Here is a 26,159-nt window from a genome sequence, read left to right on the forward strand (position 1 = left end):
AAACGATTAATCATTACTTTATAGTCCCCACAAATTCTGACTGTGCCATCGCCCTTAAAAACTGGAACAATCGGACTGGCCCACTCATTGAACTCCACCGGCGTGATGATGCAGCTTGTCCAGCTCGATCTCCACTTTCTCTCGCATCATGTATGGCACCGCCCGTGACTTGTGATGGATGGGTCATGTACCGGGAATCAAGTGGATCTGCACCTTCACCCCTGAGAAACTTCCGATGCCTGGCTCAAAGAATGATGGAAACTTGCTCAGAACCTGGGCATATGAGGCGTTGTCGAAGGACGAAAGCACTCGGATGTCATCCCAGTTCCAGTGGATATTTTCCAGCCAGCTTCTGCCGAACAGTGTGGGGCCAATTCCTTGTACAATCCATAGTGGTAGTTCGTGCACTGCTCCATCATAGGAGACTTTTACTGCTGCACTGCCAATTACAGGGATCAGTTCTTTGGTGTAAGTTCTTAGCTTGGTATGAATGGGGTTGAGCTTGGGCCTGTGTGCCTTGTTGCACCACAGCCTATCGAAGGTCTTTTTGCTCATGATGGACTGACTCGCACCTGTGTCTAGTTCCATGGATATTGGAATTCCGTTCAGTTCGACTTTTAACATGATCGGTGGACGTTTCGTGGTGAAGGTGTGTACCCCGTACACTTCTGCCTCCTCGGTTCGAGTCTCTAGTTCAGTTTGGTCCGCCATGGATCGGTCTTCCTCTGCAACGTGGTGGTTTGCAGGGTTTGCAGCTCGTCTGCACATTCGCTGGAGGTGTCCCATTGTTCCACAGCTTTTGCACGCATAGCGTTTGAAGCAGCATTGATGGGCTCGATGATCACCTCCGCAACGCCAACAAGGTGTCAATTGCCTCGCATTAACGCTTGATGGCGGACTCTGAGTCATCTGAGGTTGTGCAGTTGCAGGCATGTACATTCTGTCAAATGCATTCCTGCCTGAAAAGAATGTTACTTTGTGTACAGTACTTGCCGAAACATCTTTCTGCTGCGAAATTTGTTTGGTGTTATCGCTGCTGGACATAAATGCCTGGGCTATCGTTATGGCTTTGCTCAGGTTCGGTGTTTCAACAGTCAAGTTTGCGAAGGATAATGTCATGGCCAATACCAAGCACAAAGAAGTCTCTTAGCATTTGCTCCAGGAATCCATCGAATTCACTATGTCCTGTAAGACGCCTTAGTTCGGTGATGTAGCTCGCCACTTCTTGGCCTTCAGACCGTTGACACGTGTAAAACCAATACCTTGCCATCAGAACACTCTCCTTCAGGTTTAGGTGCTCCCGGACCAGCGTACACAGTTCTTTATACTATTTGGTTGTTGGTTTCACCAGAGCAAGAAGATTCTTCATGAGGCCATAGGTTGTTGCCCCGCAGATGGTGAGGAGGATCGCCCTTCGTTTGGCAGCGTTCGCATTCCCTTCCAGCTCGTTGGCCACGAAGTATTGGTCAAGTCGCTCCATGAAGGCCTCCCAATCATCCTCGTCTGAGAATTTCTCCAGGATACCAACAATTCTCTGCATTCTCTACATGGTTCGTTATTTTGTCGCCAGTTGTTAAGTCTTGCATATAGCAATGTGACTGAGTACTATAGACGTGAGTAAGTGTGACCTTAGTCTCTTTATTCTAATTCCAGAGTGTTGGTACAGCATGGGGGGTCTGCTTATATACAGTGCTCCCAAGGGATGCTGGGATCCCTTGGAACGCTAACAGATACGCCCTCTGGTGGCGGTAGAATGCTGGTTACATAGTGTTGCATACATAACACTGGGGAACTTAGCAATGTGGTAGAATGCTCCAGCCCTGTCAGTCTGAGCCTCCGTGGTCATGGGGAAGCTGATAAAGTCCATCCTTCACACGTACAAGGCCTCTGTAACCTGTCTAATGCAGCGATGGGTTGCATAGTGAGACAGAGGGCAAATCTCCACTGCGGAGGCCCAAAAGGAACCGGACGCATAGAAAGACAGTGCCCCGGTGACCTTGACCTCGACCGACATTGATGTCCTGATGGCAGGCTGCATATGTGGCCTGATGAGCTCACATATTTCATTGATCACCACCTTGTGGAAGCGCAGTCTCCGAAGGCAGGTGAGGTCGGACACGTCGAGGTAAGATCTCTTTTCCTTTTATGTGCGGGGTGTGTATGGTCTGACCCTCCTCCTCATTCTTGCACGTCTTAAATTGGGGACATAATGATGTGCATCAGCCATTGAGCCATTTGCACTCTGCAGCATCTGTGTGTTAATTGATGCAGGCAGAGAAATGGCTGGCCCCATTGCAATGAAAGTATAATAGCGATTGATCAAAAGCAATGATTTCCTCACTAAAATACACCTAAAGTAAACCCCCAATAGTCCAGAGTCTGAAAATATGTCTGTTGAGATGGTCACTTCACCTGAGAAGAACTCCAGAGTCAATGCAAACTCCCCCGAAGTTGAAGCAGCCTTTTGAATGAAGCAACCTGCGATTTTAAAAATGGCAGCCACACTGCTGGCGTTCATTCAGAACAGTTCCACTTTTTATGGGTGTTTTGGGCGAGCGATATTGTGGGCGATATGTGTACGAGGTGGTGAAAGTGATGCTGGGCAATCTCCTGGGCGTTAGTTTCGCCAAATGTGATCTTTACAACAAAAAAAAGTGGGCGGGCGGTATTATTGAATCTCAGCGTTAATTACCTGCGGAAAGTAACTCTGGGCGATATTATGGGCATTGATTTCGCCCATTCTCATGATTCCGCCCAAAAAAAGTGGGCGGGCGGTATTATTTTTTCCCAGCTTTAAGCACATGGGGAAAGTAACGCTCGGTGAAAAGTTTCCGAAAAATGCCCGCCAGTTTCCATTTTGTGGCTAAATGGACGATATATGGGCATTATATGTCATTTCAGCGGTAAAATGGAAGTTAAATGGGCGTTAAGCATGCAGAAAAAGTAGAAAATCTAGCCCCAAGTCATTGGTATATACCACAAAAAGCAAGGGACCCAGCACTGAACCCTGTGGAACCCCATTGGATACAGCCTTCCAGTCACAAAAACACCCATCAACCATTACCCTTTGCTTCCTGCCTCTGATCCAATTTTGGATCCAACTTGCCACTTTGTCCTGGATCCCATGGGTATTACTTTCGTGACCAATCTGCCATGTGGGACCTTATCAAAAACTTTGCTAAATTCCACACCTGTAGCCAGAGGACTGAAAAATGGTCAGAGCCTCTGCTATTTCCTCCTTTGCTTCTCTTAACAGCCTGGGATACATTTCATCTGGCCCTGGGGATTTATCCACTTTCAAAGCTAAGCCCCTTAATACCTCCTCTCTCACTATATTTATCTCATCTAATATTTCACACTCTTCCTCCCTCATTGCAAAGTCTGCATCACCCCTCTCTTTTGTGAAAACAGATGCGAGGTGTTCATTAAGAATCATACCTATGTCTTCTGCCTCCACACACAGATACCCTTTATGGTCTCTAATAAGCCTCACTCTTTCTCTAGTTATCCTCTTGCTCTTAATGTATTTATAAAACATCTTTGGGATTTCCCTGATTTTACTTGCCAACATTCTGTAATGCTCTCTCTTTGCTTTCCTGATATATGTTTTAATTGCACCATACTCCTGCACTTCTTATATTCCTCTAGAGTTTCTGCAGTATTGATTTCTCGGTATCTGTCTAAGCTTCCCTTTTTATCTTTACCTTACCCTGTATGTCCCTTGACATCCAGGGAGTTCTAGATTTGTTAGCCCCACCCTTTTTCTTTAAGGGAACATACTTGCTTTGTGCCCTCAGGATCTCCTCCTTGAATGCCTCCCACTGCTCTGACACTGATTTACCATTGAGCAGCTATTTCCAGTCCACTTTGGCCAAATCGCATCTGAGCTCAGCAAAATTGGCTTTACCCCAATTGAGAACTTTTATTCCTGATCTATCGTTGTCCTTTTCCATAACTACCCCAAATCTAACTGAATTATGATTCAGTTCTGGGGGAGGTGGGACCAGTACAAACCGGACGGTCTGCACCTGGGCATGACCGTAACCTATGTCCGAGGTGGAATGTTTGCTCATGCTGTTGGGGAGGGGTTCAACTATTATGGCAGGGGGATGGGAACCTATGCAGGGAGACAGGGGAAGTAAAAAGGGGGCAGAAGCAAAAGGTAGGAAGGAGAAAAGCAAGAGTGGAGGGCAGAGAAATCTAGGGCAAAAATCAAAAAGGGCCACATTACAACATAATTCTAAAAGGACAAAGAGTGTTAAAAAAATAAGCCTGAAGGCTCTGAGTCTCAATGCGAGGAGCATTCGTAATAAGGTGGACGAATTAACTGTGCAGATAGCTGTTAACGATAAGATGTAATTGGGATTACGGAGACATGGCTCCAGGGTAACCAAGGCTGAGAACTCAACATCCAGGGGTATTCACTATTCAGGAAGGATAGACAGGAAGGAAAAGGAGGTGGGGTAGCGTTAATGGTTAAAGAGGAGATTAACGCAATAGTAAGGAAGGACATTAGCTTGGATGATGTGAATCTATATGGGTAGAGCTGCGAAACACTAAAGGGCAGAAAACATTAGTGGGAGTTGTGTACAGACCACCAAACAGTAGAAGGGAGGTTGGGGATGGCATCAAATAGGAAATTAGGGACGCGTGCAATAAGGGTACAGCAATTTTCATGGGTGACTTTAACCTACATATTGATTGGGCTAACCAAACTGGTAGCAATACTGTGGAGAGGATTTCGTGGAGTGTAAAAGGGATGGTTTTCGAGACAAATATATCGAGGAACCAACTAGAGAGCAGGCCATCCTAGACTGGGTCTTGTGTAACGAGAGAGGATTAATTAGCAATCTGATTGTGTGTGGCCCCTTGGGGAAGAGTGACCATAATATGGTAGAATTCTTCATTAAGATGGAGAGCGACACAGTTAATTCAGAGACTAGGGTTCTGAACTTAAAGAAAGGAAACTTCGATGGTATGAGACGTGATTTGGCTAGGATAGACTGGCGAATGATACTTAAAGGGTTGACGGTGGATAGGCAATGGCAGACATTTAAAGATCACGTGGATGAATTACAACTATTGTACATCCCTGTCTGGTGTAAAAATAAAACAGGAAAGGTGGTCAACCGTAGCTAACAACGGAAATTAGGGATAGTGTTAAATCCAAGGAAGAGGCATATATATTGGCCAGAAAAAGCAGCAAACCTGAGGACTGGGAGAAATTTAGAATTCAGCAGAGGAGGACTAAGGGTTTAATTAGCAGGGGGAAAATAGAGTATGAGAGGAAGCTTGCAGGGAACATAAAAACTGACTGCAAAAGTTTCCATAGATATGAGAAGAGAAAAAGATTAGTGAAGACTAATGTAGGTTCCTTGCAGTCAGAATCAGGTGAATTCATAATGGGGAACAAGGAAATGGCAGACCAATTGAATAAATACTTCGGTTCCGTCTTCACTAAGGAAGACACGAATGATCTCCCGAAAATACTAGGGGACTGAGGGTCTAGCGAGAAAGAGGAACTGAGGGAAATCCATATTAGTCAGGAAATGGTGTTAGGGAAACTGATGGGACTGAAGGCCGATAAATCCTCAGGGCCTGATAGTCTGTATCCCAGAGTACTTAAGGAAGTGGCCCTAGAAATAGTAGATGCATTGGTGGTCATTTTCCAAAATTCCATGGACTCTGGATCAGTTCCTGGAGGGTAGCTAATGTAACCCCATCTTTAACAAAGGAGGGAGAAAGAAATCAGGGAATTATAGACCGGTTAGCCTGACATTGGTGGTGGAGAAAATGTTGGGATAAATTATTAAAGATGTAATAGCAGCGCATTTAGAAAGCAGTGACAGGATTGGTCCAAGTCAGCATGGATTTATGAAAGGGAAATCATGCTTAACAAATCTTCTAGAGTTTTTTGAGGATGTAACTAGTAAAGTGGATAAGGGAGAACCAGTGGATGTAGTGTATTTGGACTTTCAAAAAGCTTTTGACAAGGTCCCACAGAAGAGATTAGAGTGCAAAATTAAGGCACATGGTATTGGGGGTAATGTATTGACGTAGATAGAGAAATGGTTGGCAGACAGGAAGCAATGAGTGGGAATAAACGGGTCCTTTTCAGAATGGCAGGCAGTGACTAGTGGGGTGCCGCAAGGTTCAGTCCTGGGACCCCAGCTATTTATAAAATACATTAATGATTTAGACAAAGGAATTGAATATAATATCTCCAAGTTTGCAGATGTCACTAAGCTGGGTGGCAGTGTGAGCTGTGAGGAAGATGCTAAGAGGCTGCAGGGTGACTTGGACAGGTTAGGTGAGTCGGCAAATGCATGGCAGATGCAGTATAATGTGGATAAATATGAGGTTATCCACTTTGGTGGCAAAAACACAAAGGCAGAATATTATCTGAATGGCGGCAGATTAGGAAAAGGGGAAGTGCAACGAGACCTGGGTGTCATGGTACATCAGTCATTGAAGGTAGGCATGCAGGTACAGCAGGCAGTAAAGAAAGCAAATGGCATGCTGGCCTTCATAGCAAGAGGATTTGAGTATAGGAGCAGGGAGTCTTACTACAGTTGTACAGGGCCTTGGTGAGACTGCATCTTGAGTATTGTGTGCAGTTTTGGTCTCCTAATCTGAAAAAGGACATGCTTGCTATTGAGGGAGTGCAGCGAAGGTTCACCAGACTAATTCCCGGGAATACAGGACTGACATATGAAGAAAGATTGGATCGGCTAGGCTTATACTCACTGGAATTTAGAAGAATGAGAGGGGATCTCATAGCAACATATAAAATTATGACGGGACTTGACAGGTTAGATGCAGGAAGAATGTTCCCGATGTTGGGGAAGTCCAGAACCAGGAGTCACAGTCTAAAGATAAGGGGTAAGCCATATAGGACCGAGATGAGGAGAAATTTTTTCAACCAGAGAGTTGTGAACCTGTGGAATTCTCTGCCACAGAAAGTTGTTGAGTCCAGTTCGTTGGACATATTCAAAAGGGAGTTAGATGTGGCCCTTACGGCTTAAGGGATCAGAGGGTATGGAGAGAAAGTAGGAATGGGGTACTTAAGTTATGTGATCAGTCATGATCATATTGAATGGCGGTGCAGGCTCGAAGGGCCGAATGGCCTGCTCCTGCACCTATTTTCTATGTTTCTATGTTTCTATGATCACTAACACCAAAATGCTCTCCCACTGATACCCCTTCCACCTGCCCCATTTCATTCCCCAAAACCATGTCCAGAATCGTCCCCTCCCTTGTTGCACTTGTTACATACTGGCTAAAGAAGTTCTCCTGAATGAATTTTAGGAATTCCGCACCCTCTGTACCATTCACACTACTTTTTCCCCAGTTAATATTAGGGTAATTGAAATCCCCTACTATGACAGCTCTAAAGTTTTTGCGCTTTGCAGCAATTTGTCCACATATTTGTTCTTCTATCTCCCTCTGACTTTGGGGGTTTATAGTACAATCCCAGTAGTGTGATCACCCCTTTTTTGTTCTTCAATTCAACCCATATGGGCTTTTTTTATGACCCCTCTAAGGAGATATTTCATAGCTCTCAAGAAAAATATATTCCAGTGAGGAGGAAAGGGTGTGAGAGAAAAGATAGCCATCCGTGGCTAACTAAAGAAATAAAGAAAGGTATCCAATTAAAAACAAGTGCATACAAAGTGGCCAAAACTAATGGGAGGATAGAATATTGGGAAGCTTTTAAAAGCCAGCAAAGAATGACTAAAAAAATGATTAGGAAAGGGAAGATAGACTATGAAAGTAAACTAGCACAAAATATAAAAACAGATAACAAGAGTTTCTATAGGTATATAAAAAGGAAAAGAGTGGCAAAAAGTAAATGTTGGTCCCTTAGAGGACGAGACTGGGGAATTAGTAATGGGGAACATGGAGATGGCAGAAACTCTGAACAAATATTTTTTAAAGTCTTTACGGTAGAGGACACTAATAATATTCCAACAGTGGATAGTCAAGGGGCTCTAGGCCGGGGAGGAACTTAACACAATCACAATCACTAAGGAGGTGGTACTCAGAATGATAATGGGACTAAAGGCGGATAAATCCCCTGGATCTTGCATCCTAGGGTCTTAAGAGAAGTAGAGGCAGGGATAGTGGATGCACTGGTTGTAATTTACCAAAATTCCCTGAATTCTGGGGAAGTTCCAGCAGATTGGAAAACTGCAAATGTAACACCCCTATTTAAAAAAGGAAGCAGACAAAAAGCAGGAAACTATAGACCAGTTAGCCTAACATCTGTGGTTGGGAAAATGTTGGAGTCCATTATTAAAGAAGCAGTAGCAGGACATTTGGAATACAAAAATTCGGTCAGTCAGAGTCGGCATGGATTTATGAAAGCGAAGTCATGTTTGACAAATTTGCTGGAATTCTTTGAGGATGTAACGAACAGAATGGATAAAGGAGAACCAGTGGATCTGGCGTATTTGGACTTCCAGAAGGCATTTGACAAGGTGCCACATAAAAGATTACTGCACAAGATAAAAGTTTACAGGGTTGGGGGTAATATATGAGCATGGATAGAGGATTGGCTAACTAACAGAAAACAGAGAGTTGGGATAAATGGTTCATTCTCTGGTTGGCAACCAGTAACTAGTGGGGTGCCATAGGGATCAGTGCTGGAATCCCAACTATTTACAATCTATATTAACGACTTGGAAGAAGGGACTGAGTTAACGTAGCCAAGTTTGCTGACGATACAAAGATGGGAGGAAAAGCAATGTGTGAGGAGGACACAAAACATTTGCAAAAGGACATAGACAGGCTAAGTGAGTGGGCACAAATTTGGCAGATGGAGTATAATGTTGAAAGTATGAGGTCATGCACTTTGGCAGAAAGAAAATCAAAGAGCAAGTTATTATTTAAATGGAGAAAGATTGCAAAGTGCTGCAGTACAGCGGGACCTGGGGGTACTTGTGCATGAAACACAAAAGGATAGTATGCAGGTTCAGCAAGTGATCAGGAAGGCCAATGGAATCTTGGCCTTTGTTGTAAAGGGGATGGAGTATAAAAGCAGGGAAGTCTTGCTAGCGCTATACAGGGTATTGGTGAGGCCACACCTGGAATATTGCGTGCAGTTTTGGTTTCCATATTTACAAAAGGATACACTTGCTTTAGAAGCAGTTCAGAGAAGGTTCACTAGGTTGATTCTGGAGATGAAGGGGTTGACTTATGAGGGAAGGTTGAGTCGGCTGGGCCTCTACTCATTGGAATTCAGAAGAATGAGAGGTGATCTTATCGAAATGTATTAGATTATGAGGGGGCTTGACAAGATGGATGCAGAGAGGATGTTGCCACTGATGGGGGAGACTAGAACTAGAGGGCATGATCTTAGAATAAGGGGCCGCTCATTTAAAACTGAGATGAGAGAAATTTCTTCTCTCAGTGGGTTGTAAATCTGTGGAATTCGCTGACTCAGAGAGTTGTGGAAGCTGGGACATTGAATAAATTTAAGACAGAAATACACAGTTTCTTAAACAATAAGGGCATAAGAAGTTATGGTGAGCGGGCGGGGAAGTGGAGCTGAGTCCATGATCAGATCAGTCATAAGATCATAAGAAATAGGTACAGGAGTAGGCCATTCGGCCTCTCGTGCCTGCTCCGCCATTCAATAAGATCATGGCTGATCTGATCATGGACTCAGCTCCACTTCCCCGCCACTCCCCATAACTCCTTATCCCCATATCGTTTAAGAAACTGTCTATTTCTGTCTTAAATTTATTCAATGTCCCAGCTTCCACAGCTCTCTGAGGCAGTGAATTCCATAGATTTACAACCCTCTGAGAGAAAAATGTTTTCCTCGTCTCTATTTTAAATGGGCAGCCCTTTATTCTAAGTTTATACCCCCTAGTTCTAGTCTCCCGCATCAGTGGAAACATACTCTCTGCAGCCATCTTGTCAAGCCCCCTCATAATCTTATACGTTTCGATAAGATCACCTCTCATTGTTCTGAATTCCAATGAATAAAGGTGCAATCTACTCAACCTTTCCTCATAAGTCAACCCCCTCATCCCCGGAATCAACCTAGTGAACCTTCTCTGAACATCTCCAAAGCAAGTAACTATGGAAACTAATGATCTTATTGAATGGCGGAGCAGGCTCGAGGGGCCATATGGCCTGTTCTTGTTCCTATTTTTATGTTCTTATGTTCTTATATCATCCCTCCTCACAGCTGTAATTGTTTCTTTAATCAATACTGCGACCCCCCTTCTTTTTACCTCCCTCTCTATCCCGTGTGAAAACCCTGTAACCAGGAATGTCGAGCTGCCATACCTGCCCTTCATTCAGTCATGTCTCAGTAATAGCTATAATATCGTACACCCAAGTGTCAATCTGTGCCCTCAGCTCATCTGCTTTATTCCCCATACTTCTTGTGTTGAAGTATATACCATTTAGTGATGCCAAACTCCCTTGTTGTCTATTTTCCAGCCTTTGTTTCCTCTGTCTTCCAAATTCACTTTCTACTTTTCTGCTGCGCAATTTCAGCTTTGCTTCTCTCCCCACTGAATCTATTCTCCGGTTTCCATCCCCCTTCCAAGCTCGTTTAAACCCTCCGGAACAGCACTAGCAAACCTTCCCATGAGGATACTGGTCCCAGCTCTGTTGAGGTGCAATCCGTCCGGCTTGTATAGGTCCCATCTCCCCAGAAACGGTCCCAATGCCTCAGGAATCCAAAGCCCTCCCGCCTGCACCATCTCTCCAGCCACGTATTCATCTTCTCTATCCTCCTATTTCTGTATTCACTAGCACGTGGCACTGGCAGTAATCCAGAGATTATTACCTTTAAGGTCCTGCTTTTTAATCTCTCTCCTAGCTCCCTAAATTCTGCCTGCAGGACCTCATCCCTCTTTCTACCTATGTCATTGGTGCCAATGTGGACCACGGCCTCTGGCTGTTCAGCCTCTCCCCCCAGAAAGCCCTGCAGCCGCTCGGTGACATCCTTGACCCTGGCACCAGGGAGGCAACATACCATCCTGGAGTCACGTCTGCAGCTGCAGAAATGCCTGTCTGCTCCCCTGACTATTGAATCCCCTACCACTACAGCTCTTCCATTCTTCTTCCTCCCCCTGTGCAGCTGAGCCAACCGTAGTGCCGTGGACTTGGCTCTGGCTGCACTCCCCAGAGGCACCATCGCCCTCACCAGTATTCAGAACAGAATACTGGTTGGAGAGCGAGATGGACTCAGGGGGCTCCTGCACTGCCTGCCTAGTCCTCCTCTTCTGTCTGGTGGTCACCCATTGCCTCTCTGCCTGCACACTCTTAAGCTGCGGGGTGACCATCTCTAGAAACATGCTATCCATGAAATTCTCAGTGTTCCCTGTATCATTAGCATGTTTCCACTGTCTCTCTCGTGAGTGTCTCGGTCTTTTGAACATGTTTCCCAGACTCTCCAACATTGTGTTCCAGTCTCTGTAATATGTTCTCTGTCTCAGTTATGCACTCCCCAGAAACGGTCCCAATGCCTCAGGAATCTAAAACCCTCCCGCCTGCACCAGCTACTTTGTTATGTTTAGACTCAACTATTCCAATGCTGGCCTAGCTGGCCTCCCACCTTATACCCTCCGTAAAACTGAACTCATCCAAAACTCTGCTGCCCATGTCCTAGCTCGCACCAAGTCCTGATCACTCCTGTGCTCGCTGACCGACATTGGCTCCCCATTCGGCAACACCTCAATCAAAAAAAATCTTACACTTGTTGTCAAATCCCTCGCCTCTCCCTATCTCTGTAACCTCCTCCAGCTCTACAACCCGCCAAGATCTCTGCACTCCGCCAATGCTGGTCTCTTGCGCCTCCCCAATTTCCTTCGCTCCACCATCCGTGGCCGTGCCTTCAGCTGCCCAGGCCCTAAGCTCTGGAATTCCCTCCCTCAACCTCTCTACTTCTCTCTCCTCTTTTAAGTCGCTCCTTGACTGTTCAGCCATCAAATAACTCACTTTGGGAGTGGAAGCAAGTCTTCCTCGATTCCGAGGAACTGCCTATGATGAATGAAATCATAGCTCTGACCAAGCTTTTGGTTATTGCTGCTAATACCTCCTTTTCTGATTATGCTTCTGTGAAGTGCCTTGGGGAGTTTTACTATGTAAATGCGCTCTGCAAATGCAAGTTGTGTTGTGTGGGTGCGATGTCTCACTGTTTCTGTATGATACGTTCCCCTGTCTCTCTGACCTGTTCCTATGGCTTCACTCTATGTATCGATCTCGTTGCCTGTGCAGCCCCGCCTGGCGGCTGTTGGCGGATCCCACAGTCCCGCCCTGCTCGCACACACTCCGCCCCGGCTCGCTGGCTCTGGCATGGTCCGGCTCCGCTGCTGACTCCGTCTGGCTCACCATTCCCGGGAGCTGACCGGCAGCAGCATGTCCCGGGACCGCTTCGGCATCCTCAGCACCCGGCAGCTGAGGGATGTGTTGGAGGACGAGGAGAAGCTGGGCAGGATGGTGCAGCTGAGCTCGCAGGTAGGAGAGAGAGAGAGAGAGAGACACCAGTCGCATTGTAATAAATCGCCACACAAAAAGCCTGCAGACAGCAGAGACTCTGGCGCTGAGATGCTCGTTAATTTCACACTGAAATTGCAGCCTCCGCCAGGGGCAGGCGGCGCGGGTCGCTGTGAAATTAACAAGCAGATATTTGCAGATCAAGGGCATGAAATTGACAAACCAGGAACCTTCGCCGGGGCTTCCAACTACAAACAAGGGATTCTTGAAAATCTCTTATTCACAGCAGCCGGAGAGCTGGTGAGGTGGTGATGGGACCTCTGTTGAAGCAGGGAGCAGGTGGCCGGGACAGTGCAGGGGGGGCTGGGAATTGGCCAGGGGTGAGCTGTGTTGTCGACCAGCTCCTGTTTGGAACAAAAGAGGAGGGATTGTTCCCGTTGTTAATGTGCCGAGACCCCCTCCATTGCTCAACATTACAAAGGTGAAGGAGGACAGCAGGAAATATCGGAGCAGCCCGGTGTGTATTGGGGTGGTCTCCGCTCTGAACCCACCGACTACTGATCACACCCGCCGACTGCGCTCAAAGGGGTCCCGATCAGAACGGGTCCTTTCCCCAACCCCCAGCTACAGCACATCAGGTCCGTGCAGCCAAATGTGTGCGTGTTTGAGCTGTTTAAAGGAATTAATATTTACAAAGAAAATATTTTAAATTAACAGGTGCATTTGCTGTGAGCTTGCTTTAGAAGTCAGCACCGCTGAGGAGCAGCACAGTGATCCAGCCAGCTGTAAAACAAATTTTAAAAATCTCTTCTCAGGGGCATTTGCTGTCAACTTTTCCTATTGGATATTCCTCTGTCCACCTTCAGACTGGAACCTGCCCATGTAAACTGGTCACGCTGTAATTGCACCCTCCTGCCAGTTGAGGTGCTGCAGCGCCACCACCAGCGGGAGGATGGAGCGGCCCCGGCCCCGGCCCCAGTAGGAGGATGGAGTGACCCCGCCCCCAGCGGGAGGATGGAGCAGCCCCTCCCCCGGCTCTGCCCCCAGCAGGAGGATGGAGTGACCCCTGCCCCCAGCAGGAGGATGGAGTGACAAGCTTACATAGGTAGTTTCCATTTTAAATGTGGGCTTAAGAATTTATAACAGAAATGTTTTTTTTAAAGGACAGAATCGATTACTTTAAAATGGGCCTGAATTACATGTGCGTCCTGGTCCAAATATTCCCACCCTCAAACCTCACTTCAGCTGAATACTATACTTGGTCTTGACAATGCCACGTGCAATTGACTAGTAATAATATAAAATCAAAATATATAAAGTTAAAGACATAGGGAGTGAAATTGGTCTTTGCCAGTAACAAGCTCAGTGAATCAGCAGCTGGTTTTACATCACGCCTATTGGCTTTGATGGAAAGGAGAATGGGTGTAAAACCGACTGCCGATTTGCTGTGAACCCATTCACACTACAGGCGTAGACCAATTTCACCCCTGTTAAAAATAACTTGAAAATGGGAATTGAATTAGGTTCATGCGCTCTTGTCCAATTATCCCTACCACTAACCTCACTTCGCCTAAAGACTAGGGCGTAGAAATTGCTACGTGTTGTGTCCATTTTTCAAGCATAAAACAGGCGCGAAGCATATCAATCTGTGTAGCTCTTGGTCCCACTGCCGAATTAATGGGCCCATTCCTTAGGCGTCCCCGGCGGCAACTTAATACAGGTGATAGGAGTGCTCTCCTCCCCTCCCTCATGGCCCCCTCCAACCCCACTCCCGGAACTTATCCGAGGGCCTTCTCTCAGCAAGGCAAGTGGCCTGATAATGGCAACCCCCTCACCCCACTTATATAGATGAGGCGCGAGGGCCAATTCGTATCACTCCTCGGGGCCTCATGTTTCGGAAGCATGCTGTTGCCACAGTTCCGAGTCTGGGCATACACTAATCTCTGACCCATCACATCATCCTGATCCCTGTGTGGGTCACCATTGCATATTCATTAATTTACATGATTTAAAAAAAGACAGAGAGAGAAAACAGGGAATTATAGACCGGTTAGCCTGACATCGGTGGTGGGGAAAATGTTGGAGTCAATTATTAAAGATGAAATAGCAGCGCATTTGTAAAGCAGTGACAGGATCAGTCCAAGTCAGCGTGGATTTATGAAAGGGAAATCATACTTGACAAATCTTCTAGAGTTTTTTGAGAATGTAACTAGCAGAGTGGATAAGGAAGAACCAGTGGATGTGGTGTATTTGGATTTTCAAAAGGCCTTTGACAAGTTCCCGCACAAGAGATTAGTGTCCAAAATTAAGGCACATGGTATTGGGGGTAACGTATTGACATGAATAGAGAAATGGTTGGCAGACAGGAAGCAATGAGTGGGAATAAACGGGTCCTTTTCAGAATGGCAGGCAGTGACTATTGGGGTGCCACAGGGTTCAGTACTGGGATCCCAGCTATTTACAATATACATCAATGATTTAGACGAAGGAATTGAATGGAATATCTCCAAGTTTGTAGATGACACTAAGATGGATGGCAGTACGAGCTGCGAGGAGGATGCTAAGAGGCTGCAGGGGGACTTGGACAGGTTAGGCGAATAGGCAAATGCATGGCAGATGCAGTATAATGTGGATAAATGTGAGGTTATCCACTTTGGTGGCAAAAACAGGAAGGCAGATTATTATCTGAATGGTGACAGATTAGGAAAAGGGGAGGTGCAATGAGACCTGGGTGTCATGATACATCAGTCATTGAAGGTAGGCATACTGGTACAGCAGGCAGTAAAGAAAGCGAATGGCATGCTGGCCTTCATAGTGAGGGGATTTGAGTATAGGAGCAGGGAGGTCTTACTGCAGTTGTACAGGGCCTTGGTGAGACCACACCTTGAGTATTGTGTGCAGTTTTGGTCTCCTTATCTGAGGAAGGACGTGCTTGCTTATCTACCACCAAGCTCATGGTCTACAGGGCTGTAGAAATACATGCCCTCCTGTATGGATCTGAGGCATGGACGATATATAGAAGGCACCTCAAGTCACTGGAGATATATCACCAACGATGCCTCCGCAAGACCCTGCAAATCCCCTGGAAGGACAGGCGCACCAACATCAGTGTCCTCGACCATGCTAATATCCCCAGTATTGAAGCACTGACCACACTCGATCAGCTTCGCTGGACAGGCCACATAGTTCGCATGCTAGATACGAGACTCCCTAAGCAAATGCTTTATGCGGAGCTCCTCCATGGTAAACGAGCCAAAGGAAGACAGCGGAAACGTTATAAGGACACCCTCAAAGCCTTCCTGGTAAAGTGCGACATCACCACTGATCCCTGGGAGACCCTGGCTGAAGACCGCCCGAGGTGGAGAAAGTACATCCGGGAAGGCGTTGAGCTCTTCGAGTCTCAACGCAAAGAGCATGAAGAAGCCAAGCGCAGGCAGCGGAAGGAGCGCGCGTCAAACCAGCCCCACCAACCCCTTCCCTCGACGAATGTCTGTCCCACCTGTAACAGGGTCTGTGGCTCTCGTATCAGACTGTTCACCATTCAAAGAACTCATTTTGGGAGTGGAAGCAAGTCCTCCTCGATTCCGAGGGACTGTCTATGATGATGATGAGGGAGTGCAGCGAAGGTTCGCCAGACTGATTCCTGGGATGGCAGGACTGACATATAAGGAAAGACTGGATCGGCTAGGCTTATACTCACTGGAATTTAGAAGAATGAGAGGGGATCTCATAGAAACTTATAAAATTCTGACGGGATTGGACAGGTTAGATGCAGGAAGAATGTTCCCGATGTTGGGGAAGTCCAGAACCAGGAGTCACAGTCTAAAGATAAGGGGTAAGCCATATAGGACCGAGATGAGGAGAAATTTTTTCAACCAGAGAGTTGTGAACCTGTGGAATTCTCTGCCACAGAAAGTTGTTGAGTCCAGTTCGTTGGACATATTCAAAAGGGAGTTAGATGTGGCCCTTACGGCTTAAGGGATCAGAGGGTATGGAGAGAAAGCAGGGGTGAGGTACTGAGGTTGCATGATCAGCCATGAACTTATTGAATGGTGATGCAGGCTCGAAGGGCCGAATTTTCTATGTTTCTATGTAAGCTTCAAAGCAATGAGGGATGAAGTAAAGTAAATTAACTGGGAAATATTGCTGTAAGATCTTTTAACTGTGGATAAGTGAAACATGTTTAAAACTATAAGGTCGAGACTCTGGGCTAGGTGCAGTCCAGAGAGAAATAAATGCAAATGAAACACAAGCCTCCATATTGGATGAACAGAAAAATTAAAATTGGAATAGTCAATGGCCAAAAAAAACTAAACCAAGCCTATAGAGCAAAGGAACAGAAGGACAGTGGAAGGAGTGTAAATATTCACTGAAACTGGGATTAAAAGAGATATTACATAAACAAAAAGGAGCTGGGAGATAAATACAGCATGAAAGCTGTCTGCAGCACCTACAATTCTCATGTTTATATACAGAGCCTTATCAAAATCCGAGCACGTCACACTGTGCACAATTTTGGAACGGTAACCTATTTTATGGTGCTGTTTGTTGGTGGAACAGTATATGGCCAAGACACTAAAAGAAAGAAGAACTTGCATTTACATAGCGCCTTTCATGACCACCGGACGTCTCAAAGCGCTTTACAGGCAATTAAGTACTTTTGGAGTGTAGTTACTGTTGTAATGTAGGATATGCGGCAGCCAATTTGCACACAGTAAGCTCCCACAAACAGCAATGTGATAATGACCAGATAATTAGTTTTAGTGATGTTGATAGCGGGATAAATATTGGCCATGACACCAGGGATAACTGCCCTGCTCTTCTTCAGAATAGTGCCATGGGAATTTTTACGCCCACCTGAGAGAGTAGACAGGCCCTCGGTTTAACATTTCACCCAAAAGACAGCACCTCCAACAATGCAGCATTCCCTCAGTACTGCACTGGAGTATCTGCCTAGATTTTGTGCTCTGGAGTTGGACTTGAACCCACAACCTACTGACTCAGTGGTGACACAGAACAGTCAAAGAGTGGTTAGAGAAGAAGTTACCCTAAAAGATAAAAGTCTCACCAAAAGAGATTAAATAGTTAAAATTATTAAGTGAATATTTTCCAGCAACATTCATCAAAGAAGGTAGCACTACTTTGTTACCCAATTTCTGTTGTACATCCAAAATCCAAGGATTATGAAGTCCGTGCGGCAGATGTACTCGATAGGTTAATGGGGCTTAACGGGTTTCCTGGGACAGATTGATCATATTCTAGAGCTCTGAAATAGACTAGGGGGGGCAATTTGCCAGGCACTGTGTACCATGAAGCAATCTTTGGGCACAGATGAGATTCTGCTTAACTTTTATTCCTGAATAAGCCAGGCTATCCAATGTCATGCTAACTTGCATGTGTGTAGCCAGACCTGAGAACTCCCATTCATTTCAATTCAATAATGTCACCTATTTAGATCTGACTCACTCTTAAAATGAAACATGTTTAAGTGAATCTGTCAAGATCGTGATGGATGAGGAAGCCATTCAGCCCATCCCGAATAACTTTACAGTCTCCCCCATTGCTGCATCTTATTATTTCTCAAATGATTCCAGGGTTTTCACCTCCACCACTCTACCTGAGAGAAAGAAAGACTTGCATTTATATAGCACCTTTCACAACTGCTGGACACCCCAGAGTGCTTTACAGCCAATGAGGTACTTTTGAAGTGTAGTCACTCTTGCAATGTAGGAAACACGGAAGCCAGTTTGTGAACAGCAAGCTCCCACAAACAGCAATGTGATAATGACCAGATAATCTGTTTTAGTGATATTGATTGCAGGACAAATATTGGCCAGGATACTGAAATAGTACCATGGAATCTTTTACATCCACCTGCAAGGATAGGTGGGGCCTTGGTTTAACGTCTCATCTAAAAGTGGCACCTCTGACAGTGCAGCACTCCCTCAGCACTGCACTGGAGTGTCAGCCTAGATCTTTGTGCTCAAGTAGGACTTGAACCCACAACCTTCAGACTCAGAGGCGAGTGTGCTACCCACTGAGCCACAACTGACACACAAAGCCAATTCCAAGTATTGATCATGCTGTGTTATAGGAATTCAGTTCTCCAATTTCTTATAAATGAATAGATTTGGAAGCCTAGAGTCAGCAGCTTAATATTTTATTAATAAAATGAAATCTAATTAATCACAGCAAGCAAGTTTATATACATCTATACTTACAAGCAGACAGCCCTTGGGTGAATCTGACGCCATCAATCCGAGCTGCCTGCAACCTGCTGGAATGGCCTGACTTTTATACTCACGAGTAAACAACTCGACAGGCGTTTTCCATTAACCAAAAGATATCTTACCTTCTGTTAATTGTGTTAACTTGTTAGAATCGTGCATTGTTAACGTAATATAGTTGCTCACTCTGTATTCATACCGTGCTAATTTAATCTGCTCTGTCTCTGCTGCCTTTACTTCTACTTCCTACCTTATCTCACCCAGCCTGACTGATTACTCATGAGTGACTCTTCCTGTGTCGACCACAGTCCATTACACGAATGTATTCAGCTGCATGTTGCACTTCGGCTAACTTCTTTTACTGTCTGTGTTATCCATTTTCTACAATTGTCTCTAAAACCTACATGTATGAAGAAGAACGCTGATTTCCTGTCCTGAATTACCCTTTTATTAGTTTTAACCTATGGCCCTTTGTCATACTCTCACAATTTAATGTAAATTAATATTCCAGATTTACCTTTTCCATTCTTTCAACCATTTTCTGTATCTCCGTAACAGGACCACTCAGAAACCTCCTTCCTAGGCTGAGAAGCCCAAGTTTCTCCAATCTTTCCTCATTAATCAGACTCCTGGCACTGGGGATCGGCCTGGTAACTCTTTACTGCACCGCCTCCAGTGCCTGAATACCTCCATTGTTAGAGCTGAACACATTGCTCAAGGTGCAGTCTGACACGAGCACTGTACAGTTTGATCATGATCGCTTCAAAATTGCAGTCTATAGTTTTGGCTGTATAGCTAAATATCCCATTGGCTTTATTGATAACTGCTCTGCATTGGTTTTGGACATATTGAACGTCAAATCTACTAGGACTTCTGCATCTCTTTTAACTTCACCCTCAGTTAATTCAACACCATTCATAGAGTGCGTGAGTCACCCATTTTATTTCCTATATGCAGTTTGTTTAATAATAAATTTCAGCCGAACAGCTCCAGTATAATTGATGTCCAAAAGTGGTTTAGGCACTTATTTGGGTTCTCTGATCTCAGCCAGGGAGGGCAAAATCAGCCAGGGTTCCCTGATTCCCTCTCCTTATCCAATTGCCCTCGACTGAATGGCGCACGTGTGTGGACAGTGAGTGAGGACAGCACTTAACTGTGATGCCCCCATGGTAAAATAGCCTGTTGACACGCCATGTCTATGATGACTGGTCAGTTTGATGGCAGCACCCATGAAAACGTACCGAAAATAGAGTCAGCAGGTTGTATTTTCCTTCACAATCCTACCCTAAATTGGGTAAGGTAGTGGCACACATTCCTGCATTTTCCTGCCCCTGGCCCAATGCGGCGGCCGCTGGTTACCCATACCCTCACTGCTGAATGTAGAGGCTGGCAGGAAGGCGGGGCCTGGCATCCCAGTTCATTTCCCAGCCGCCCACCCCCCTCAGTGCTATTCCCAGGACCACCTAGTGGATGATGGTGGGAGACCCAGGCCAATGATCGAATGGCCTTTAAGTTTGCTGCTGGAGGGTGAAGGCCGAGGAGATGCCTCCTCTCCCTCCAAATGGGCCCCAGTATTACCATTGAAGACTTCAGTCTCAGCTAAGCCATAAAGAAACACCCAACATTTCTGTCTCTGGGGCTGTATTACCGCTCGATTTCTCTTACTTGGCAGTGGGAATCCCAGCAGGAAACCACCCTGCCTGGCGATGTAATCCTGATCCAGGGAAAATCAGGTTACGACAGGCAGGAATCCAGCCCAAAGAGGGAAATTTCATCCAGTATCTTCAGGAAAAGGCAGAGAAATTTGGCTTCCTCCTCCCCCAAGTTCGTGTTTGCATTGAGTTCAGCCTTTAGCCTCTGCCTGTTTGTGAGTAATGAGCCGTTAGATCCATGCAGATCGACAATTAAGGGATTGATTTTCCTGGCAGACAATAACCAGACATTAATAATTAACTAGATAATTAATCACAATTAATCTGCGGCTTCAGTGCACACACAGAGCAATATAAACATGCCCATATTAGAAACCTAACAATTTTGGTAACTGGGAAAAGACAATGAACCCATAGAGCCATCTCTTTTCAGTTCCTTAGCCCCACCCACCGATCAGTTCCCCAGCCCCACCCACTGAGATCAGTTAACCCATAAGGAAAAGCTGCATCAAGGTGTACATTCATGGCGAACAAATGGAAATATTTGCCCACACTTTAAAACTTCTGGCAGGGAGTGAACAGGCTTTACCACACAGCATTCCCTTGTTAAGCAGCAATTGCAATATTTTTCCAAAATTATTCAGGCTTAACTTAAGGTGAAAGAAATGTGAAATTTGATGCATGTTCATGAGCTGGTGATATAGCAGTAGGAGGAATTGGATGGATCATAAACATTGGGATGTGGGACATTGGGGAAGTGAGACACACGTATTGAGTGATAGTGAGTGTAGGAACCTGGGCTGTCTTGATAGGAAAGTGCTGCAACTGCCTTGACCATATCTTACAGTTGTGTTTCTGAGATATCTGCACACGAGAAGGTTTAGGAACAGGAGTAGGTCATTCAGCCCCTCGAGCCTGTTCCACCTTTCAATTAGATCATGGCCGATCTGTTTATTAACTCCATCTACTTGCCTCAGTTCTGTATCACTTAATACACATCTTTACAACTCCATACAAACTCCATAGACAATACAATGACTGATTATGTAGACAGGGTTAACACGTTATGAAGAGGACTGCTGAACAGTTATTAACCTACTGACATTCAATCTGGTATTAGCATGACATGAATGAATGTTACTTATTCCAACAACAAAAACTTGTATTTATATAGCGCCTTTAACACGGTAAAACATCCTAAGGCACTTCACAGGAGCATAATCAGACAAAATTTGACACCGAGCCAAAGAATGAGACATTAGGACAGGTTGGTCAAAGTGGTAGCTTTTAAGGAGTGTCTTAAAGGGGGAGAAAGAGGTAGAGAGGCGGGGAGATTTAGGGAGGGAGGTTTTATATACAAGCAGCATTCAGATGGTGAAACCAACAAGTATCTCTGAATAGAGATGTATTCCTAGGTTCTGATGTGCCCAACTTGTTCTTTATGAATTGAGCTCAAGAGTTGACTGCTCCTATTTTGAGTTCAAGAATACTCACATGCCTCATTACTTTATTACTTACACAGAATTTCCAATCGCACTCATTTGACACTTTGCACAATCACTCCCACTCTTTAATTGAAATGCACTCATCTCATAGAATCATAGAATGGTTACAACACTGAAGGAGGCCATTCGGCCCATCGAGCCCGTGCCGGCTCTCTGCAAGAGCACTTCAGCTTGTCCCACTTCCCCGCCCTTTCCCCGTAGCCCTGCAAATATTTTTCCTTCGGAAACTTATCCAATTCCCTTTTGAAAACCACGATTGAATCTGCCTCCATCACCCTCTCAGGCAGTGCATTCCAGATCCTAAACACTCGCTGCATTAAAAAAGATTTCCTCATGTCGCCTTTCGTTCTTCTGCCAATCACCTTAAATCTGTGTCCTCTGGTTCTCAACCGTTCTGCCAATGGGAACAGTTTCTCTCTGTCTACTCTGTCCAGACCCCTCATGATTTTGAATAACTCTATTAAATCTCCTCTCAACCTTCTCTGCTCTAAGGAGAACAACCCCAGCTTCTCCAGTCTGTCCACATAACTGAAGTCCCTCATCTCTGGAACGATTTTTGTAAATCTTTTCTGCACCCTCTCCAAGGCCTCCACATCCTTCCGAAAGTGCAGCGCCCAGAATTGGACACAATACTCCAGTTGAGGTCGGACCAGTGTGTTATACAGGTGCACCATAACTTCCTTACTTTTGTACTCTATACCTCTATTTATGAATCTCAGAATCCCGTAAGCTTTTTTAGCCGCTTTCCCAACCTGCCCTTCAATGATTTGTGCACATATACCCCCAGGTCTCTCTGTTCATGCACCTCCTTTAAGATCGTAACCTTTAGATTATATTGCCTCTCCTTGTTCTTCCTAGCAAAATGTATGACTTTGCACTTTTCTGCCTTCAATTTCATCTGCCACGTGTCCGCCCATTCCACTAGCCTCTCTGTGTCCTCTTCAAGTCTCGGGTTCATTGGTCTAATGTATTGGTTTACTGGTATAATTTATCAAACAGAATGAATGAAGAGTTTGTGACAACTAAAAGCTTCTAGAGGCCTAAAGTAGCCCTGGATCACTAGCAAATTTGCTTCACTTCATTTACGCTTTCAATTCTTGGCCTAATCTTCCTTCATAAAATGTTCCTTAAGCTGATAGGTGCAAAAATAACACATTTAAAAATATGATTAAGCACACGCTTTTAAGACAAACCCAACATAGCACGCATTAATTAAATGCACTTCGTGTGTAAGATGATGTCAAATTTCATACTCTTAATGTGAGATTCCTGTTGATGCCAGTTACATGATTTCATCTTCACAACATTTCAACGTGAGTGAGGCCTGCTCTATGTAGCTAAAGCTGGTGAGACATGTATGCAGAGAAGACAAGGGGCTGCTCCTTCAAATAATTATTGGCTATAGCCTCCAACTTTACCAAGTTAAAAAAAGGCATGTAGGGCATTGTGGGTATATTGGTTCACCTCAACCAATCAAAATGGGAAGAACTTGAGGCTGTGTGGCACACAGGAGAACTCGCCAAGCCTGCAGGTTTACGCTCATTAACAACTCTTAGTGGTTTAACATGTGGTTCTGGTGTGCTCTGATTGGTCACACAAAAAGTGGTACTTTTATGACATCTTAATGCACCCGAGGTTATGGAAAATGCAGAAAAGTTGCACTTTCCCAAAAGTGTTTTTTTTTAAAGTGAGAAAAATTGCCTTCAATTTAATGCGCATTCTGTGCGTTAAGGATAATTTCACCTCCTGCCCAGCCAAAGGGGGGTGCTGTGTTTTTAAATAAAAATATAAATCAAGATAAGAGTACTATATTTATAACATGTGATTACTGATTGTATCGCTAGTTGTATTGTGATGCTCTTTAGTGACTGTACAGGATACCTTATCTGTTGACAGCGCCCCTTTAAGTCCTGTAATGACAGCCTACAGTCACCAACTTCTACATAATATGCAGTTCAAGCTGGTATGGCCGTCTGTCTCACATACACATGCACACTCACACACATGTAGCAGCAAACAGCAGCCAGTGTTTCTGTTCCTGATCACTGCCCAGTGACCCCCTGCTGAAACGTGCCCGTGTGGCTGCTGATTGGTCATGGGATCGGACTCAGCTATGGCTCCCCATGCAATCAATAGCCTGTCGGTGCCTGTTGCCCTGTCAATGCCCACTGCCCAGTCGGTGCCCACTGCCCTACTGATGCCCACTGCCCTGTCGGTGCCTGTTGCCCTGTCGGTGCCCGCTGCCCTGCCGGTGCCCACTGCCCTGCCGGTGCCCACTGCCCTGCCGGTGCCCACTGCCCTGTCGATGCCCACTGCCCTGTCGATGCCCACTGCCCTGTCGGTGCCCACTGCCCTGTCGGTGCCCGTTGCCCTGTCGATGCCCACTGCCCTGTCGATACCCACTGCCCTGTCGGTGCCTGTTGCCCTGTCAATGCCCACTGCCCTGCCGGTGCCCACTGCCCTGCCGATGCCCACTGCCCTGTCGATGCCCACTACCCTGTCAGTGCCCACTGCCCTGTCGGTGCCTGTTACCCTGTCGGTGCCCACTGCCCTGTCGGTGCCCACTGCCCTGTCGGTGCCCACTGCCCTGTCGGTGCTCAGTGCCCGTTGCCCTGTCGGTGCCCACTGCCCTGTCGGTGCCCACTGCCCTGTCGATGCCCACTGCCCTGTCGGTGCCCACTGCCCTGTTGATACACGGCATAGGTTCAGAAGTAAAGAATGGCCCTTTGAGTGATGTACCAGAGGTCTGCCTGTGGAACCTTACTTAGCCCAGTGAGAGTCAGCACCTCTAGTTGACAAAGGAATGAAAATGGTGGACAAGAATCATCTATTTCCAACAGAGAATGTCACCCTAATCAATAAAGCTATTGTTATCAGGATCCTTCCTTTCAGCAACAATCGTCAGAATCAGTGAGCCTGGCAACATTTTGAAAAGTACAAGTACAGTGAAAGTGAAAATGGTTTATAACATTATCACTATTAATTTATTTATCGTTGCTGCATTATTGTAATCACCTCCATCATGACAGAACAAAAAGAGCTCACAGATTAGTGACTTCAAAAGTGTCAGCTGTGGCTCAGTGGGTAGCACACTTGCCTCTGGGTCAAAAGGTTGAGGGTTCAAGTCCTACTCCAGGGACCTGAGCACAAAAAAATCTAGGCTGACACTCCAGTGCAGTGCTGAGGGAGCACTGCACTGTCAGAGGTGCTACCTTTTGGATGAGACGTTAAACTGAGGCCCCGTCTGTCCTCTCAAGTGGACGTAAAAGATCCCAAGGCACTATTTCGAAGAAGAGCAAGGGAGTTATCCCCGGTGTCCTGGCCAATATTTATCCCTCAATCAACAGATTGTCTGGTCAATATCATATTGCTGTTTGTGGGAGTTTGCTGTGCACAAATTGGCTGCTGCGTTTCCTACGTTACAACAGTGACTACACTCCAAAAGTACTTCACTGGTACTTAATGCCCACAGTGCATTAACGGCAATGGGATGCATTTGTGGAAGGTCTGCGCACAACACAAAACACGTCAAAACATCCACGTTGCTCAAAATCTCATCCGCTGCATCTGGTATTGGTGCATCTCCGGGGCTAATGTGTGTTTCTGATTCTAGTTACAGACACTGCAGCTGGAGCGGGAGATGCTCCTAGCTGGTAACCGGAAAATGGCAGAAGACAATCTCAGCCTGCAGCCTCGGCTAGATGACAGCAAACTATGTTTGGCCAGGAAATACCAGGAGCTGCAGGAGGTGACTGCAGTTTATGAGGACAAGCAGAGAAAAGTGGGTAAGCAACATTTCTTCTGCAATGCATTGTTTGCCACGTGTTGTCTACCCCCCCAGATTACAGCCAGCCTTTTCCTGTATAATCCTGAACCTTGGTCTGTGAGCGGTTAAAATCCCCCAGTGCCCCTACTCTTTATCACTCGCTGGAAAATCAGGTGACAATAAGAGTAAGGTTCAGCCTCCAAGTTGGTCTATAGTCAAGTCTATATTTTCCAATCTGTGTTATTTTAACACCACCCATTAATAACATGAGTTGCCACCAGCTAATTGGAAAATCAAGGTTTCATGGTGTAGGCACACCCATGCAGACTGACCAATGGGGAGAGATACTGGAGGTGTCGATCAGCCATGGCAAGCACATGTTTGAGAGGATGGGAGCTGTGGAGGAGCATTTGGATTTAGGGGCCCATGTACACAAATCACTAAAAGCTAGTGCACAAGGACAAAGAGTAATCGAAAGGCCAATGAAATATTGACCTATATCTCAAGAGGGATGGACTGGGAAATTGGGGAAATGATGCTTCTGTTGTAT

At 45.6% G+C, this 26,159-nt stretch overlaps 1 protein-coding gene across 1 annotated transcript in view; it reads left to right on the forward strand.

The window, feature by feature from the left end:
* The first annotated feature begins 12,306 nt into the window (after window positions 1-12,306).
* The window catches only part of vps37d (VPS37D subunit of ESCRT-I), a 39,128-nt gene continuing 25,275 nt past the window's right edge, over window positions 12,307-26,159 (forward strand). The window contains exons 1-2 of the mRNA XM_070857275.1: window positions 12,307-12,480; window positions 25,457-25,628. Coding sequence (XP_070713376.1) covers window positions 12,382-12,480; window positions 25,457-25,628 — 271 coding nt within the window. The 5' untranslated portion in view covers window positions 12,307-12,381. The remainder of the gene's footprint in view (window positions 12,481-25,456; window positions 25,629-26,159) is intronic.

The sequence above is a fragment of the Pristiophorus japonicus genome, chromosome 16 (assembly GCF_044704955.1).
Source record: "Pristiophorus japonicus isolate sPriJap1 chromosome 16, sPriJap1.hap1, whole genome shotgun sequence".
Classification (NCBI taxonomy): domain Eukaryota; kingdom Metazoa; phylum Chordata; class Chondrichthyes; family Pristiophoridae; genus Pristiophorus; species Pristiophorus japonicus.